The 18,413-nt window shown below is 35.7% G+C and overlaps 1 protein-coding gene across 10 annotated transcripts in view; it reads right to left on the bottom strand.

Annotated features, from left to right (window-relative positions):
* atp11c (ATPase phospholipid transporting 11C (ATP11C blood group)) overlaps nucleotides 1-18,413 on the bottom strand; it is a 166,415-nt gene that overhangs the window by 3,284 nt on the left and 144,718 nt on the right. For 2 of the 10 annotated variants that reach the window (XM_087281718.1, XM_087281720.1), the window contains 9 exons: nucleotides 17,691-17,836; nucleotides 17,544-17,603; nucleotides 15,131-15,258; nucleotides 14,146-14,281; nucleotides 13,994-14,059; nucleotides 13,805-13,908; nucleotides 12,248-12,404; nucleotides 4,014-4,122; nucleotides 1,573-1,604 (listed from right to left, as the gene is read on the bottom strand). In XM_087281718.1, the coding sequence (XP_087137844.1) occupies nucleotides 4,018-4,122; nucleotides 12,248-12,404; nucleotides 13,805-13,908; nucleotides 13,994-14,059; nucleotides 14,146-14,281; nucleotides 15,131-15,258; nucleotides 17,544-17,603; nucleotides 17,691-17,836 (902 nt within the window). In that variant the 3' untranslated portion in view covers nucleotides 1,573-1,604; nucleotides 4,014-4,017. Of the gene's footprint in view, nucleotides 1-1,572; nucleotides 1,605-2,290; nucleotides 2,833-2,887; nucleotides 4,123-6,953; nucleotides 7,045-11,127; nucleotides 12,405-13,804; nucleotides 13,909-13,993; nucleotides 14,060-14,145; nucleotides 14,282-15,130; nucleotides 15,259-17,543; nucleotides 17,604-17,690; nucleotides 17,837-18,413 lie in introns of those variants that run through there. The other 8 variants (XM_087281719.1, XM_087281723.1, XM_087281721.1 and 5 more) reach the window with 5 other exon arrangements.

The raw sequence follows: 18,413 nt of genomic DNA on the forward strand, positions 1-18,413 counted from the left end.
AAGATCAGAACTCGTACAGCCTATTCACTCTGCCCCGATGAGTGGCAAGCAGAGAACTAAAGTTTAACAAATACTGCAGCTGTTGGACAACATAATGTACTTTTGAGTCTTTATTAGGCAAGAATGTGGTTGTTTAGATTGTAACTATGCAGTTTATTTTTTAAGGATAGTGCCTGTTTTAAATATTTATAGTTTCAAAGATACAGCACGTCTGCATCCATCAGTCTATCATACTGAAGATGGTTGATTTTGTCCATCTACAAGATGGTGACAGAGACCACATAATAAGCCCTAAAACTTAGTATAAAACTACAAACTACAGCTGATCAAATCATGATAATCTGGTGAGTGACATTCTAAGTCTATCTCTCTCTTATGTATGTTGTACTGCTGTATTTATACCATAGTAATTGTAGAATGTTGAGTGTGAGATGGAACTTACATAGTAGGAATGTACGTATTTTGGGTTGGTCACTCTTTGTATAACCCCAAGTAACTTTTTGGTTGGCTATCTGTTTGTTTTTCAATGACTATCTTGTTTTCGTTACTGCAGACTAGTTCAGTAAAAAGAAAGGAAGAAGAAATGCCTGAATGTGTTTAGCGTTTCTCCTTAGCAAAAACACAACAGTAATCTGGTAGTGTTTGGTTTGCTTTGCTTTGGCTTTTTTGGGGTTAATTACTGTGATATCCCCAGTGAAATACTGGGAGATATCTCTGTAGACTGATGCCATTTCATGCTGTTCAGATTTATAATCTTAAAATGTGAGCAAAATAACCTGCTTTGTCATCACTTTAGACATTACGTAAGAGAATCATTTAAACACTAGCTCTAAAGTGATGTTGGTGAAGCAGCAATTGCTTCTGCTGTTCTGACATCTGCTGTAGGAAAGTAGTTCCTCATACAAAAGGATTTTGAGACTCTCCGTGTCTGATTTTCTTATTTATATGCATGATTATACCAGTGCCAATATACAGCCATATCACACAGCTATTCATGTGATATAGCTCATATAAATATATATATATATATATATATATATATATATATATATATATATATATATATATATATATATATATATTTTTTTTTTTTTTTTTAAATGAACTACTTCCTCAAGAAATTTTGTGATTTTGTAAGTAGTCAAATTTTAAGTTTAATCTGTAGTTTAAAAAAAGGCATGTTTTGAGTCATCTAGTGGTGTTTTGCTGCAAAACAGTGAGATCTGGATGCTAAAGAATTCTAAAGAAGCCTATGAATGAATCACTGAATCAGTGACTCACTTGATTCATTCAAAGCCCGTTTACCAAAAGTGTTGCACGAAGATGCACAAAACAAAAGCATCTCTTTGGATTTTCTTGAAACTATTTTCATTGTGAAACAGGAAAAAATGGCAAGAACGAGTCTATTATGAGTGAAAAGGGACTCTTGTTCACAAGTTATTATTCAATTTTGAAATATGGGGCATTCATTTGTATAATTCTTTTGGGTGAAACTGTTGGTAAACAGATCAAATTTAATATTAGCTTGTGTCGAACTCAGAACATTCCTTCAGATCATACAGAGCACTTTACCTGTCATTGTGAGTCGAGGGATCCTCTGACAGCTGAGAAGAACAGAAGAGCAAGTTTAATGCTGGTGATTTACCTCCTATCTACAGCCTCACCGATAACGTTTAACAACCTTCACAAACTGACCCCAAAAGCTTTAAGCAAAGGCAAACATGCGAAACAGGCACAGTAGCATGCACAACGCAAAGCATTAATGCAAGGGAACGATCACTGGAACCAAAATACATCCATTCAATGGTTAGACAGCCATTAAGAAGGATTGAACAACCTTATAATGAAATTGAATTAAAAAGATTCAAAAGTAAAAACACAACAACGACCACACCACACAAATACCCACCACATTTAGACAAACATGACACTGTGCTTTCACATTCAGTACTACACATACATTAATACAGCCATACTCATGTTGTCATTCATACACATATAAAACTAGATGAGATGAACTAGAACAACACGACAGAAGACTGGTTTAGTCCGTTAATAAGGGCTCGATCACGGGTTACTGAAGAAGCACATGCAAGACATGAGGGGCGGAGCTTCCCCTGGTCGGCTGAAAGGATTTCTTACGGTTCATGTATTATTTTGCTTTTAATATAAAAATTCAGGAGCAGAATTTATACAAAATTCATTGAGAAATCTCCATAGAGAAAATGCAATAAAACTGTCAAAAATATATACATATAAATATACTGTTGAAAAACAACACTATACACAATTCTAAAACAAGATTCACCAATAACAGCAGCCTGTTGGGTAAAGAACTGTTATACAGTTCATTAGGAATTGTGGAGCTACCTTGCTATTTAACTATATGTAGTAAAGAATTGTGTTCTTTAATAGTATAAAAGACAGTATTGATTTTTGCTTATAAAATAATATATTAAAAGTAAGCAAATGCTAAATACAAAAAATAAGTAAATAAATTGATGTTTTCATCATTAATCTCAGATTTAAATGGTTTGATTGAAGGCTCAAATTTTTACAAAACTGCATATTCTTTTGAGGAAGGCATGATTTAGTTATGACGACTATTACGACTACAGCAACTTTTGAAAAAGGCATGATTTATTATTATGACAACGACTATTTCAACTACTACGACTACTACTTTGACTTTTTACCACTACAGCTTTTGAAAAAGGTATGATTTATTTATAACAATGACTATGACAACTACGATGATGACTACTATTAACCACTACTACAACGGCTTTTGAAAAAGGCATGATTTAGTTATAACGACGACTATGCCAACTACTACGATGACTACTACTATGACTAATACTACTACTACAACAAAAACAACAACTACGATGATGACTACTACTGTGACTATGACTACTACTGCTACTACAACTATGATGACTACTACTACAACGGCTTTTGAAAAAGTCATGATTTAGTATTATGAAGATAACAACTACAACGACTATGACTACTACAACAATGAATACTACTAACTACTAATATGACAACTTTTGAAAAAGGCATGATTTATTTTTTATGATGACGACTACTGCAGCTACTACGATGACTCCTACTGCTATGACGACTTTTGAAAAAAGCATAATTTATGACGACGCCTACTAAAACTACTACAATGGCAACTCTTACTACTATGACTTTTGAAAAAGGCATGATTTATTTATGACGAAGCCTAGTTGCCTACTACAACTACTACTAACTACTACTAAGACAACTTATTTAAAAAGGCATACTTTATTTATGACGACGACTACTACAATTACTACAACTATGAATTTTAAAAAAGGCATAATTTATTTATTATGGTGACGACTACTAGGATGATGACTATTACTACTATTATGATGACAATCACTACGACTTCTGATTCACTGAGTCATTCACTTAAATGGCTCATTTACAAACTCAGTGATGGTCTATATGGCCACTGAATCATTCTCTCTCTCTCTCTAGTAAATCAAAAACAACACTATTCCACGAATAAATGACTGCAGTGTTGCTCTGAGATACACAAATGTTCGGCTCCCACTTTGTTTATAATAATTTTCAATGGCAAAACTGAAAAATTCTAACAATGTTTAGTATGAAATTTTGCAGGATCGATGTCACATTCACAATCAAGTTGATGTTATTGCATTTTCTATGGAGAAAGTCAATGAAAAAAAAACTTTCTATGACAACAATCTTTCAAAAAGTGTATGAATGTTGAACTGTAATTTAGCATTTCTATCTAAAATACAAAGACTAAAAATCTTTTCAGCCAACTGATGTGAGTTCATCCTGAGTTAATGAGAATTTCCAGAGAATTTGTGGGAAATTAAGGGGATCCCACAGAGGGGCCGACTGAACCCAAAGGGAGGAGCAACTGCACCAACTAGTAGGCAAATCCCTTGTGGAAAACTAGGGTCAGGCACTTAATTGGGGCTCGGATTGTAAAGTCTGGGGTCTTGTACCTGTTCATATGACAGTATTGGACTCATCTGAAAAGGTTCTCATGAGCAGGGGTCTGGCTGAAGACTGAGAGGATGGGATGCCCCCAACGTTCGACTGACCCGGCTTTTTCTGAAAGGGGGGTGGGGGGGTGAAAGACACTTAGGACACGATGGATCAGACAGGCACATACACACACCCAAACATAAAACTGATGTATATTCTCCTTCAAAAAAAGACAGAACACTGTGAAGGACGTTTGGAATTATCAAATTTCATAGGGCACAATGATGTATTCATATTTTAAAATAAATACAGATCATCTTTCAGAGTAGAATTGATAACGGCTATTTTCTAACACAATGCCTCTCTGTTGTACTAGATTAAATGATCAAAAAAATAAAGGTTTGCTAACACTCACACAAAAAATTCACACAAAAATCAGACATGTGACCGGAGTAAATATTAAAATATATTAAAATTAAAAGCAAAATAGAATTGCAATAATACTACACAATAATAGTACTATTGTTGTTATCAGGGCTTGACATTAACTTTTTTGATCACTGTGTCTAGTAGTTTTCCAACATTTCGAGCCACTTGCCATTTTTACTTGCCAATATATTTTATATGCATAAACTTGACTTTGGCATGGTAAAAATTTCTATTTTTAAAATTTTGTGTTATGTCCACATGCCACCTCAATAATTTATCTTTTTCATTTTTTATTTCACAGGACTTTTTAGGACTCAACTCTAAGGATTTATCAATTTATTCCCTGGCCATGTTAACAAACTGTAAGCAAAAGAAAGCAGGTGAAAAACATTCTGTGCACAATAGTGAAAGGATGATCCCGTGCACAAGGTTAACGTTAGGCCTATTAATAATCTGTTCAAAGATTGGTAAAAGCAAAAGCGGCAACCACTGCAGCTTACAAAAAATCTGGAGATCTCTTGAAAGCAGCAGGACTGTGGGTGCATGAGCACTGCTTTTTCCAGTCCATTTCAAAGAGAAGCGATCAAATCCAGTTGCGTTTCCAGGCACGGTTGTTTTACGCAAGAAAATGGTAGCTTTTAAGCAATTGCGCGCATTACATCAGCTGTGCCTCACTCACAATGCCAGTGAGCTAAGATTGTCTGTGTCTCACCGAGTGCCTGATTTTTTTCTCATTCGGTATGACCTCTCATTCTCTCACTAATAATGGTCATAAACGAAAATTTCAATCTTCAGGGACGAGGCAGCTCTGGCAATTTAAACATTACTTTTTAACCAGCTAAAGTGGCTAATGGAGGTGTCTGTCTAACCCGTCTCATGTGAAATCTACCAGCATTTGGTGGGTTCGCGGGTGTTAATGTCAAGCCCTGGTTGTTTTTGTATTTCTAGTAAATAAATGCCTTTGTTAAATTAAGAGACTTCTTTTAAAAACATTTTACAACTCCTACCAATGCCACTAATCATGAATACAAAATTTACGCAACATTTTTTACCAATATTTTATTGATTTCCAGTGGCAAAGACCCCAAAGCTATCCCCCTGTTATTTGTATTTATTTACACGAGGTGTAATTTGAAAATATAAAATAAAATAATACAATTAAAGATAATAAATATGTTTATTAGGATAAGCGATAATAATTATATTAAGTGTGTTAACTAATAACAATACACTGCTGAGGCAGAAAAAGCCACTGTTTGGATTTGCAATGCAAATACTTCAGAGCCTATAATTGTATTTTTACTGCCGTGATCCTACCCTGTTACAAACTGATGCAGTATGCAGCATTATAACTCTTGTGAATTGACAAATCCTATCATATTTAAGATGACAATGCCCATATTCATTTGACCTTTCTTATTTTTAAATAAATAACTTAATTTTCACATATGAAATGTGAGCTGAACATCACTGACATTTTAATTTGTCGGTGAACTGTTTTTGCTTTCTTAAACCGAAGCAGTGCCTCTTTTTTTTCTATTTCTTGGTCAGGCAGTGTAACACCATGTCCTAACAACACATGACCAATCATCTTTTCCATTTTAAAAGGAGCTTTTATCCAAACCATCTACAGTGGTAACATGCAAACTTTCTATTTTAGAAACAGCTTCTGTGACATCGCAGCTGAACAACAACTTACACTACAATGACAGTGATCACCTCAGATTCTGATTACAGTATGTGCTTTATTCATCCTGAATGTCACTGGTATTTAAATACAGGTTGTGTCATATCTGGTGAGGAAACCCAAATTGCATGTCACTAGTAAGTTGCCATTTTACAAGTAGTTAGGACATGGTGTAAGTTATTGTAGTGTCTTTTAACCTTATAGTGTTGGAGGATTCAGCCCAAGGTAATCCAAGCCATAATTTACAGGTATCCAGAAAGGCTAACGGGTTCAATCACATATATTTTTGGGCAATGCTAAAAAATAAATTAAAAAAACAAAACAAAAACTATTTGACAAAATAAGCACTCGCTCTCACATTCATCCAAAATCTCACTCTGAATCAACCGGCACGATGCACCCGCAACAGAAGGTGACAGTGGTTTGGGTGGGGAGTGTTGCAGGCTGGGCCGAACATGCATGCAGGAAGACCCTGTTTGTTTTAAGTGCTCCATTCTGCTGGCTGGACATGCAGAGACAGCAGGCACCGAAAACAGGCAGCCGAAGGAATCCCCCACAATACCCTGCAGCCCTTACAGCTGACCACCCAACCGCCACCACGGCTCAGCTCACAACTCTTGCCTCAAAACACAACACAACGCCACCACGATACACATTCTGACCCGACAATCCAAACCCAGCACCCGTGACAAACACATTTGTGCCAGAGCAGAACAACCTTTTTTTTTGCTTGCAAAGAACAACATCTCACAAACAGGTGGAGAGACGGCAGGCAGGACACTGAAGATACAGACAGGAGGGACAGTGAGACAAAAAGCAGAAGAGGAGCAGGCAGAGAGACCTCAGTCGCTCCAGGAAAAGCTGTGAGTGCTAGCAGTCTGCGACAGCATGAAGATAGTGGACGTCCCAGAGGAAGGAAGCCGTCGTTTCATCTATAGCACAGCACGGAGGAGAGGCCAAAGAGGACAGGGAAATGAAAAAAAGATCAAGGGTGAGAAAGGGTGGTAGAAGAGTAGAGGGGAAAAACGCAAGTAGATATTAAAAGAAACTCCTTGAACTTTCAGTATGTGCAGTTTGATTCAGCAGATCAGCATGAATAAGGCTTTCAGTAAGGTAGAAACACACTAACTATTCTGGTGATGAAAGACGTGTGGTCTGTAGAGTAGAATAATAAACTCAAATTTGTTCTTAATTTAGTTTAACCTTTAAATGCATTGTCGTTCACAAGTTTGGCAACAAAAATATTTTTAAACAGGTTTTGTGCGCATCAAGGCTACATACGTTTCAGGAAAAATACACTTCAATGTAATACTGTGAAAAATTATTGCATAAAATTATCATATAAAAAACAGATGTCAAATGTAATTTTTTAATGTGATGGCTAAGTTCAGTTCAGTTCATTTGACTTCATAAGTTAAGCTTCATTATCAGCAATCTCCAAGGTCACATAATATTTTCATAACTTTATTTATTATGAGTGATTGACTTTGTGCTGCTTCATATTTTTAAATAGTTTTCTTTGATTAATAAAAAGTCTTTAAAACCATTTTGATGCGACATTAAACAACTTTACTGTCACTTTTAAATAATTTAACAACAGAATAAAATGATAAAAGTTTAATTAATTAAATAAATAAATACAAAGGGCCCTATCACAAACCTGGCGCAATAAGGCGCAAGTCATGGTTGGCGCGATTTGTTGCTATTTTCAAACCAGAGCAACCCTAATATCCACGTTTTGCACCATGTTGTTTAAATAGCCAATCCATTTGCGCCACTTTGTGGACTTATGCATGTTCCGGTCTAAAAAGGAAGTGTGTTAATGCATTGTTTGTATGTTGCTATATTGAAGAACTAAAATAAATAGCGCCACTGACCATCTGACAGCTAATCTAAAGCCCAGCTCAGAGCACGTTAGTTATGCACCTATGCAGGTTCAAAGCGCTAACAGCTTGCTTAATACACACATGATGTACAGCATAACACAAATATCTTTACATAAAGAAAAAATAAAGGATATTATTTTTAGCTGAATTATTTATTATATGCATATTTATATTTTTTTAATAAACACGAAAGTAAAGGAGTAGAGTAATGGTAAAGAGGAAGCAAACCTCGCGCTGCAGATGGTCTGTTTAACTGTTTTCTCGCTAGTAAAGCATTCAGTTGTCCAAAGTCAGTCTTGTAAATGGCAAATGCACCATGGCGTGACACAACTGACTCTTAAAAAGAATCAGAGATGATACTCTGATTGGTTTAATGGATGTAATACTATAAACTAGGGTTGGGCATCTAAGCTATAATGCCGATCCGATACGCATCTCGATACAAAGAATACGATCCGATATATTAGCGATACATTTGTGACATATTGCGATGCAACACGATACGATTCACACCCATATCACGATACAATGCGATATTTCAGCACTAACTAATTAGATCAAGTTTATGAGATGATGTGAAAGAGGATGCTGTGCCATTGAATGAGTTTAATTATTTATAAACCAAGCAAAACCAAGACTTTTTTTACAAACTGGCTCTTCTCTCAGAGCCAGAGTGTCAGTTTACAGTAGAGGGCCATTTTAGAACATATAGCACATATTATTTAAGTATTTTCAAGATAAACAGAATGTATAAGTGCAATATATATTAAAAAAATATGTATATATTTGCACTCTTTCAACATAAATAAATTTAGCATTGCACAACAAGAATTGTGATTAAACTTTTCAACTATGAAAATAAGTTTTACAAAGATATATTTTGCCACTGATTATTCAAAACTTACGGTCGTGAACTAGCAGTTATGCTGCGTTGAAACATCACTGTCACTGTAAACAACAGGCTAATAAAAATATAACAAACCAGCAATCTTCTTGCTGTGAGGTGGTCAAACTACCCACTGTGCCACCGTGACACCCAATTATTTTTATCATTATTATTATTAATATTATTATTATTATTATAATTAAATAAAAATTAACAGGAGGAGGTGTTTAAAACCTTCGTTCTCCGTGACACTAGGCTGAATATCTTTGCAGATGAACAATGCAATAGCATTCGTTATTGGCGTAGAGCGAGCAGAACTGTTGCGCATGGAAAAAAAAACTTGCAATGCTTTTCTCACCACTTTTGGAACTGGTTGAAGCAGTGCGAAAGCCGGGGATGCAGAAACACTGGAAGATGCTTCCTCAACAACACCGTGGCGCCGCTTCAAGTGAGATATCAGATTAGTCGTACTGCCCGCGTATTTTACAGATGCGCGGCACATTTTGCAAATTGCATCTGTCCTGTCATGTCGTCCATCCTTAAATCCATAATGTTGCTTGCCATACTTTAGATTTAAAACTCAGTGGGGAATATGTTTGTTTTGCTTCTCGCGCTTTCTGAGGGCGCACCACTAGCTTCATCCGCACACCTGATACACTGAGTTGTAGTGAAAGTGTACACATCCGCAAATCCGTTGCTAAGGCTTACTTTATGTAGGTCGATTAAATTATGCGCCAAAAACAGGTTGACAACACTTGTTAATAAATAAAAAATACATTCTATATTAAAAATATAAGCTGTATCTCGGAAAAATCGATGCATCTCGCAAAAACCGATGCATCTCGATTTGCTTCCAAAATTTCATTCATCCTCTGCTGCTCTACCGATGCACTCGCATCGTGCACGCGCATGACCGCGTATCGATACATATCGGTTAATCTTCCCATCCCTACTATAAACTCATTATGAGAATAAGCACAACCCTGTTAGACCATGCTCCAGGAAAAAGTGAATTCGGACACACCCTTATGCCGAGTTCAGACTGCATGATTTTCAAAGTAGTCGTGTCACAGATGTTTTCACACTGCATGACCATCAGGGCTAGCGTTTTGTCGCTGCTTTGTTTACACTGCAAGATGGATCGGCGAAAGGGACATTCACATTGCATGACTTTACTATAGGAAGAATCGCCGACAACTTCGTCCAAACTACGTCTCACAGCCAAAAACACGTAGTATATCTTTTGTTATTAACTACATAATGAGAAAGAAGCCTTTAAGGGGGTAGAACATGTACATGTTTGCTCACCTGGGTTTTAAAGGGAATTAGCCATTTTTCCTCAACGTTGATAATAAACTAACTTCTTTCTGTATGAAGCGTCAAACAGACACAGCTGCTCCTGAGTCCTGTCAAACCTGTACTAGTTTTTCCTCCATTTCGTGGGTCCAAATAAACCGAAAAAGAGCGCTTTTAACTTCTCCCCCAGCCTCCTGCTGGCCTGCAGCAGGTATACACACATGCACACACAAGTGAAAGCTGCTCTCTCATTGGCTGTAAGTGATCGCTGATGTTATTTTCAGTCAAAACTCAATTCACACGGCATGACTTGAATCGCCGACAGCTCCAGATATTTAGCATGCCAAATATCTCGCAGGCATCGGCGACTCATCGGCGATTCTCTCAGATCGCGTCTTTGAAAGTTCATACTGTTTGATTGTCACTCACGTGCACAAGCAGCGTTTGCCTGTGATTTCAGGCATTTGTCGGCGATTTCTCAAAACCTGTCGGCGAGCCAAAATCGGGGCTAAAATCACGCAGTCTGAACTAGGCATTAATGCTTTTGTGCCATGTGTTTTAGACTTTGCGCATTTGTCCTAAATCTTTTTGACTTCAAAGATCTAAAAATCGACATGCCTGACTTTAAAGTGCATTAAAATGCTAATAAATGCATACTTCTTAATAGCAGCGTTTATTTGAATACTTTGCATGATTTTACTACTGTCGATTACTTGTTTCATGTTTGCTGTACAAGCATGTTCTGCATATGATTTCTCTGGCTTTGCATCACACTCACACAGGGCCTTTATACTGGTCAGTAAAAATCATGTTACAGTTGAAATCATTAATTCTTAAACCCCCTTTGAATTTCTATTTTGATTTTTTTAATATTTCCCAAATTATAGTTACAGAGCAAGGAAATTTTAACAGTATGTCTGATATTTTTTCTTCGGGAGAAAGTCTTATTTGTTTTATTTTAGCTAAAATAAAAGCATTTAAAAAAAGGTCACAATTATTAGTCCCTTAAAGCTACATATTGGTTTGTTAGTCTACAGAACTAACCATTGTTATACAATAACTTTCCTAATTACCCTAACCTGCCTTTTAATTATTATTAACCATTAAAAAGTTTGACAATATAAACTGCATAAATATTCGATTGTGACCATACTTCACCCTGCTGCTCTTTTTAATTGACACGCATTATTCTTGGAAGGGACGTGGCACCTACCTGTGAGGTGGCAGGGGGGAAGATTAGCACCGTATGCTCATCTCTGACCTGAAAGCCTACTTAGCCAGCGTCACTAAAAGCAGCATGTGTGCGCTCGCTTCCTCTAAATAATTGAATGATTGGAGAGGTCTAATTATTGTTTATTGACTCAAACTGTGGTACATGTTAACTGGTTGGGTAGCCACTGACAGCAGCTAAGGGTGATGGAAGTATTTGCGCTTGACTAACAGAAGAAAGGTCATTTAAATAAGAGCGATACGCCAGACAAACAGCCACAGAAGTCGAGGACATCGAAGAAGAGTGATAGTAACAATTAGACCCAATGACTTCCTGTCTGTTTGACCAATCAGAATGATCCAAATCATTCAGAGGCCTGCAACGAGCTCTGTTAGGAAGAAAAGTCAATGGTGTAATTCATGACAGTCAAGTGGAAGAAAAACAGAGACCGGAGGTGAAGGAAAAAAGGTAGAAAATGAGAATGTGTGTGTGTGTGGTAATGTGGATATACCAAAGACAGAGGGTGTTCAAAGAAAAAAGTGATTTAGTGTGCTAACCAGGTGTGACGTGATAAAGCAACAAGTAATAAAAGTGTCCTCCTGTCCATGTAAATCAGAGTTTTTGCGCTAACCAGCCGTGACCACACCAAGTGACCAGGCATTTTGCCTGCCAACACTGGTTCCAAAATCCTTCTTCATATTAAACTTCAAATATCCTCTAATTGGCTGTGACTGTGTTGTGACACGCCTGGTTAGGACACAGTGGAAGATGAAAGAGGAACAGAGGAGAGGTAAACCTGGGAGAATGAAATGCATATTGTGGAAATGAGAGGAAAAGAGAGGAATGGTATACAGTACCTGTCGTGAATGTGGTCCTTTGGGCTTTCGAAGCACCGCCAAGAGGATTTCTGGCAGCAGACTGAGGAGGATGAGGATGATGATCACCAGCCACGCGGACACGGAACTGAGCATGTTAGCGAACACAAAATACAAACGCTGCTGCTTCAAAAATGGCCTGGGAAATATGAGAGGGAGAGAAGGAAAGAGAAGGCAAGTTAACCTTCTATGGCATGGTGTTGCCCTCAGGCAACAAACTAGTTTTTTTGGCCCACAAAACACCTCTTTAGTTTTTTTCTTTAAGTGCAAATTTCACAAAAAAAAAAGTCTAATATTAAGTTGGTGACCAATGAAATTTGAGGTGGGTGTGGATCTGAGCTTTTCTTCTGGGGGCAAAAGAGCCATTTTTGGGACCATGGCCTGCTTGAGCACACTGCTAGTTATCACCATAATGTACATTTTTGCTACACAGTACACCAGTGGTTCCCAACTTTTTTTCGCCTGAGACCCCCTTTTCCCCCACAAACTATTGTAAGGCCCCCCTCCAACATTACTAGTGGGGAGCACATTTTATGATTTATTAATTATAAGGGACCCACAAATTAGGGTAAAGTTTGTTTATTCGTGGTAAAAAAAGCCACCTGGAAATTATTCACAATAGGGATGAAGCACAAAAGCAGACCTTTTTTTTTTTTTTTGGACGTTTCTTATTTTAATATATTTTTTGCCTTACTGGCAAATATCTTTTTCTTGTTTGATGTATTAAGTGGAAATGAGTAAAACAATGAGACAAGTAAGCTTTCTTTTCAAAGAAATATATCCTTATATTCAAATCTTTAGATATTTTTGTATAGGGGAAGCAAGACAAAAATATTGAAAACAACAGTTTTTTTCTGTAGCCTGAATTTTCATGAAAATTTTTATCCAAATATAATACTTTTAAATGAAATTCTTGTAGATTTAAAGATATAGTTACTTTAAAATTGTAATATTAATATTACATCTAAAAAGATGAAAAGTGTAGTTTCCAGTGTTGTTTGGAACAGTCTGATAATCATAAAATCGGTTTGTTTTTAGTATTAGTGTAGAATTTAAGACTTATCAAAGATTATAATGTTAAAAATAATGTTAAAAAGATTATTTACAATTAGATTTTAAGTGAAACTAGTAAAAAAAATAGACCAACAAATTTCTGACGAGAACAGTGACATTTCACTTTATTGTGACCCTGGATTAACACCCAAGTTGATTTTGGAACATCATTTCTGTTTGAAAATGTAATCCATACCTATTACCTACCCCTAAACCCAACCATAACTGTAAATGATAGCCAAAATCAGAGGGGAATAATAGTTAGATAACATTCATGTAGAAGTGCATAAACCTACTGTAACAGTAAGACTAAACTTAATATAAACGGTAAACATACCACTGTAATTCTGATTGGCTGATTGGAATGTTGTTCCAGGGTCAACAGAGATGTTAATCTAGGAACAAGTCCTACTTGTTGAAATTAGATTGGCGTTCACTCTCAAAAGAGAGGAGCATACTATACTGCTGTTTTCAATGTTTCCTCACCATATAATGCCTCCCCAGAAGAAGCTGAAGAAAACATAAAAAGCCAAAGAGCCCCAGATCACAAAATGGTTGATCCACGTCCAGTGTCGCGTGTCCAGAGCCAACTGAGAGAAGGAAAACAGTCAATCAATGGCAAATGGAGATCTGGGAAGCTTTTTAAACAAAATAATAATAATAATCACAATTAACCTTTAATGTGACAGTAAAAACAAGGACTGTAAAGACAATTGTTCCATAAGACCAGTTTCCAAAGACCTGGAAAAAACAAAACAGAGAACAAATCAAATGCAGTTCCCAATTTCTTAATGTAAATACAGAAACAAAGTATAACAGTCTCTAACCTGCCCATTATCCTGAAGGGCTGGATTGCTGAACAGAAAACGGACACCAAAAAAGAACAAGAGACCCTGAAATATTCCTAATACTGTCCAATAGAGGAAAGGTCGCCAGCGTAACATGGCATTCTTGGCTATTTCTCTGAAAAAAGAACAAGAATTGACATTTTGGTAAGAAGTGAAAGGGAAGATACTTTATGGTAATTTTCTACTGTCGCCTATATAGCTGACTGTACCAAATGTAAGTTGTTAACAAAAAGACAACGTTACAAACATGACATTGGAAAAGATAACCTAAATATTAAGAGATAAATCGAGTACTGAGACCTGGACGGGACGTGATGGTGGGGGGAAAATGGGTGGAAGAAAAAAAATGGATGGGAAAAAAAAAACTGAGTGATAGGAAAATATATGTTTTTAAAGTTTTTGCGTTCCCTCGCAAAGATGTTTTGCGTTCCCTCACAAAACTGCTGTCCGACAAACATTTCCTGTTCACTTCATACATGTCAACGCTCTCGTTTTTGCCATGATTCTCCCCTATTTTACCATTCTATCCTGCTATCATCCGACCATTAAGTATTTTCACACATTTCTCCCATACTTTTAATCTTGAAAGCACGCTGAAATTAACATAAAAATGTCTGCATTCACTTTCTTTCCATTAAAACTGTGCGTCAATCATCATCCTATACAACATCTGAATCAGCAAAAAAAATTAAAATAAAAATATCCTATCACTCCTATCTAGTTTATTCCGTCCCTCCCAGTGTTTTTCTTTCACTTACTTTTTTCCCAACCATCATGTCCCTTCCAGGTCTCCATTATAGAAAGCATAAATATCGATGTAAAATACTGTAATTGTTGTTTTTACTTCAGTATTTTCTGAGTGTAAAGTTAAAATGCAATAAAGATATAAAAAGCAAAAGAAAACTGTCAGCAATAGCACTGACTATACAAAAAAAGACAGAAGAGTTGCAGTGCACGCTAGCACCTGTAGAGGGTGGCGTTGTCCAGCAGAATCTCGATGGCTATGTGCTGCTCCAGCAGGCTGTAGGCCAGAATGGGCATGGAGGTGAAGCAGATGTTGTACATCGTCAGATAGGCTGCGTCGTACAGGGGCTGGGAAGGGGAGCGAGGGAGGGAAAGGATAGGGTAATGGGGAGGTTAATACCACGTTTAGGAGATCACACATATGCACACAACAAAGAGAGGGAAAATCTTGACTGTGGCCACATGCGATGGCTACTTGCTCGATATATATACACACAAAACACATGCTGGAAAATGAGAGGTTGAAACCCAGTTATAAGAAGTCACATATTGGAAGACCGTTGAGCAATTAAGAGATGAATATGCAATAATTGAGATATACATTTTATTAAAGTGATCCTACTATACATTTTGGGATGTTATATCTTTTATAGTTTTGTACCATATTTGCATAAAGGCAGCCTACGCTCTTCATCACTTGCCTTATTTTGACCCTCAAACACTGTACTTGTATCTGAGGGATGGAAGAGTTTGTGATGTATTGTCAACACATCTGAAAGAAGCTGTTTTCTGCACTTTTTGGTTTGGGTTATCATTGTTCTGGTGTATCATTTGAATTGTGAACTGAATTAATAAGGTAAAATCGATGCTATTGATATTGATGCTATCATTGAGATGCAAAATCTCTTCTAGCAAGTCCTGGTCAAAACAGCAGCACATAAAGTTTACATTAAACCAGATACAAACACAAAAACAAAGAAAATATAGCTCTGTTTTCATAAGCCATAAGCCAAATCTATAATAATAAAAAACAACCATAACAAGTACATGTTCACTTTTGAGTTGACCATAAGAACTGTTGTAATTTTTAAAAATTTTAATCATTTAAATAGGTGTGTATTTCATTCAGCACTTTAACACTCTGCAACTTATAAAGACAGAGCCGTTTGATGAAATCTGAAATTCAGATATGGTAATGTTTTGCTTTGTTTGCTTGTTTGTATCTGACAATCAAGACTGGTTTGTCTCACCAATCAAAGCAAGACCATTAAATGAAAGGTTACATACAAAAGAGAAAAGAGGTTATGCTCCAGTGTTATTTGTGAGAAACTGGAAATGTTTGTGACCCTGGATAAATGTATACCTATTGCAGGAGACCTACAAAACAAAATTAGGAAGCTTTAAAATAGCATAACAGGGACACCTTAAGGCAGACTTGACAGGACACTGATGGAGGAGAAGGAAGGAAAGGGATTAGACACAACGTTTCCACTGCTGGGCCAAAAGCAAGCAAGCTGGTGTATGTCAGGGACAGTCGCATTTCCACTGCCACTTCCAGTGCTTAATCAAGCCTTGTATGGGCTTCCTCTGGGCCAACAGCAAGAGGTTTTATGGTCTAACAAATACCTTGGTCCAAAGCAGGCCAGCTGGCACACAGGAGAAGACATGCACCACTGATCACTACTGATGTTTTCATTTCAGGCTACCAGCTAACATAAATAATTGAGACATATTTAAGACTGAAAACTTTCAGCTCAAAACTCACTTTTAGACGCAAGCGATTATCCAAAGTTACATTCGTTTGATCCCATAGGGATTCTGATCACTGTAATGAGGCAGTCTCATAATTATAAATTTGCTTGCAATGCAAAAGGCTACCAATGTTAACAAATGCCACAATAAATACACATTATGCTAACAAAATAAGACAGATTAACTGTCGAATTAAATATACTCCAGTTAACTATAATATTTGTCATTGAGTTGAGCTCCATCTGCTTCTCTGGAGGAAAGTATAACAGTACATAGAGACTTTTTGGAGGTAGTGTGATGTTGTTCTAGAAAGGTGTTCTATGAACGCTAATGCAAAATTTGTGTGCTCACCAAAAAATGTAATACAATATAATATAATATAATATAATATAATATAATATAATATAATATAATATAATATAATATAATATAATATATAATATAATATAATATAATATAATATAATATAATATAATATAACATAACACAATACAATACAATATAATATAATATAACACAATACAATACAATACAATATAATATAATATAATATAATATAATATAATATAATATAATATAATATAATATAATATAACACAATACAATACAATATAATATAACACAATACAATACAATATAATATAATATAATATAATATAACACAATACAATACAATATAATATAATATAATATAATATAATATAATATAATATAATATAATATAATATAATATAATATAATATAATATAATATAAATAGGTTTGTGCTTGTTATATATATCACTTTAATCGAAAGGCAAAGATTAAAAAAAAAAAATCTGAGGAAAGATGGAAAGGAAAGAGCAAAGCCAGGGGAGAAGGAAGCGGTTTAATTGTACATACCTGCTGAGAGTATCCACAGAAAAACTGGTACAGGAACTGAGGTAAGATGAAGCAAAGATTCTGAGGGAGAAGAAAAGGATAAAAATTACATTATAACTACTTTTATACTTAAAAATTAAAGCGAGCTCCATTGAATACCAGACCAACCTTATAAAAGAAGTACTGGACAAGATGGGCAATGCGCACATAGTAGAGATGCCCATGAGCCAGCAAAAGCTTTTTTAAGTGCTTGAGTTTAGGGATGGCATAGTCACTGTTCCTCACAGCTTGACGGCCCTCCTTACCTTTAATACCTGAACACACAATAGTAACATCACAGTACATTGGAGGAAAAAAAAAAAAAACTTAGAAAGACATGTTGGCTTTAATTACATAAAAACATCACTATTAAAAAAAAATTGTGGTTTGTAAAAATGTATTAATTAAAAAGAAATGCAAAATTAAATATTTAAAAAGTTCCTAATAATTAGTATGCACATATATGATGTTATATACACATAGTACATAACACCTAATATTTAGCACATATTTGAATATATTATATTTTAAAATAACTCATCTTATAACATTTTTATTCATATTTTAAAATGTTATTTAAAATTAAAAAAGGTGGCAAAACTACTTTTCAAACCACCAGTCTTCAGTGTCTGGTGATCCTTCAAATCACTCTGATATGTAAATTTGCTGTTCAAGAAACATCTAATATTATTACCAGTGTTGAAAATAGCTGCGCTGTTTCAAACAATACACATTTTTACAAGATTCTTTGATGAATAATAAGTTTAAACAAGCAACATTTAGATGCAGTTTACATTTATTTGACCAATTTAATGTGTCATTGATGTATAAAAGTCAACCTTTTGAAAGTGT

Source organism: Danio rerio, chromosome 14 (assembly GCF_052040795.2).
Source record: "Danio rerio strain M-AB ecotype USA chromosome 14, GRCz13ab, whole genome shotgun sequence".
Lineage (NCBI taxonomy): Eukaryota > Metazoa > Chordata > Actinopteri > Cypriniformes > Danionidae > Danio > Danio rerio.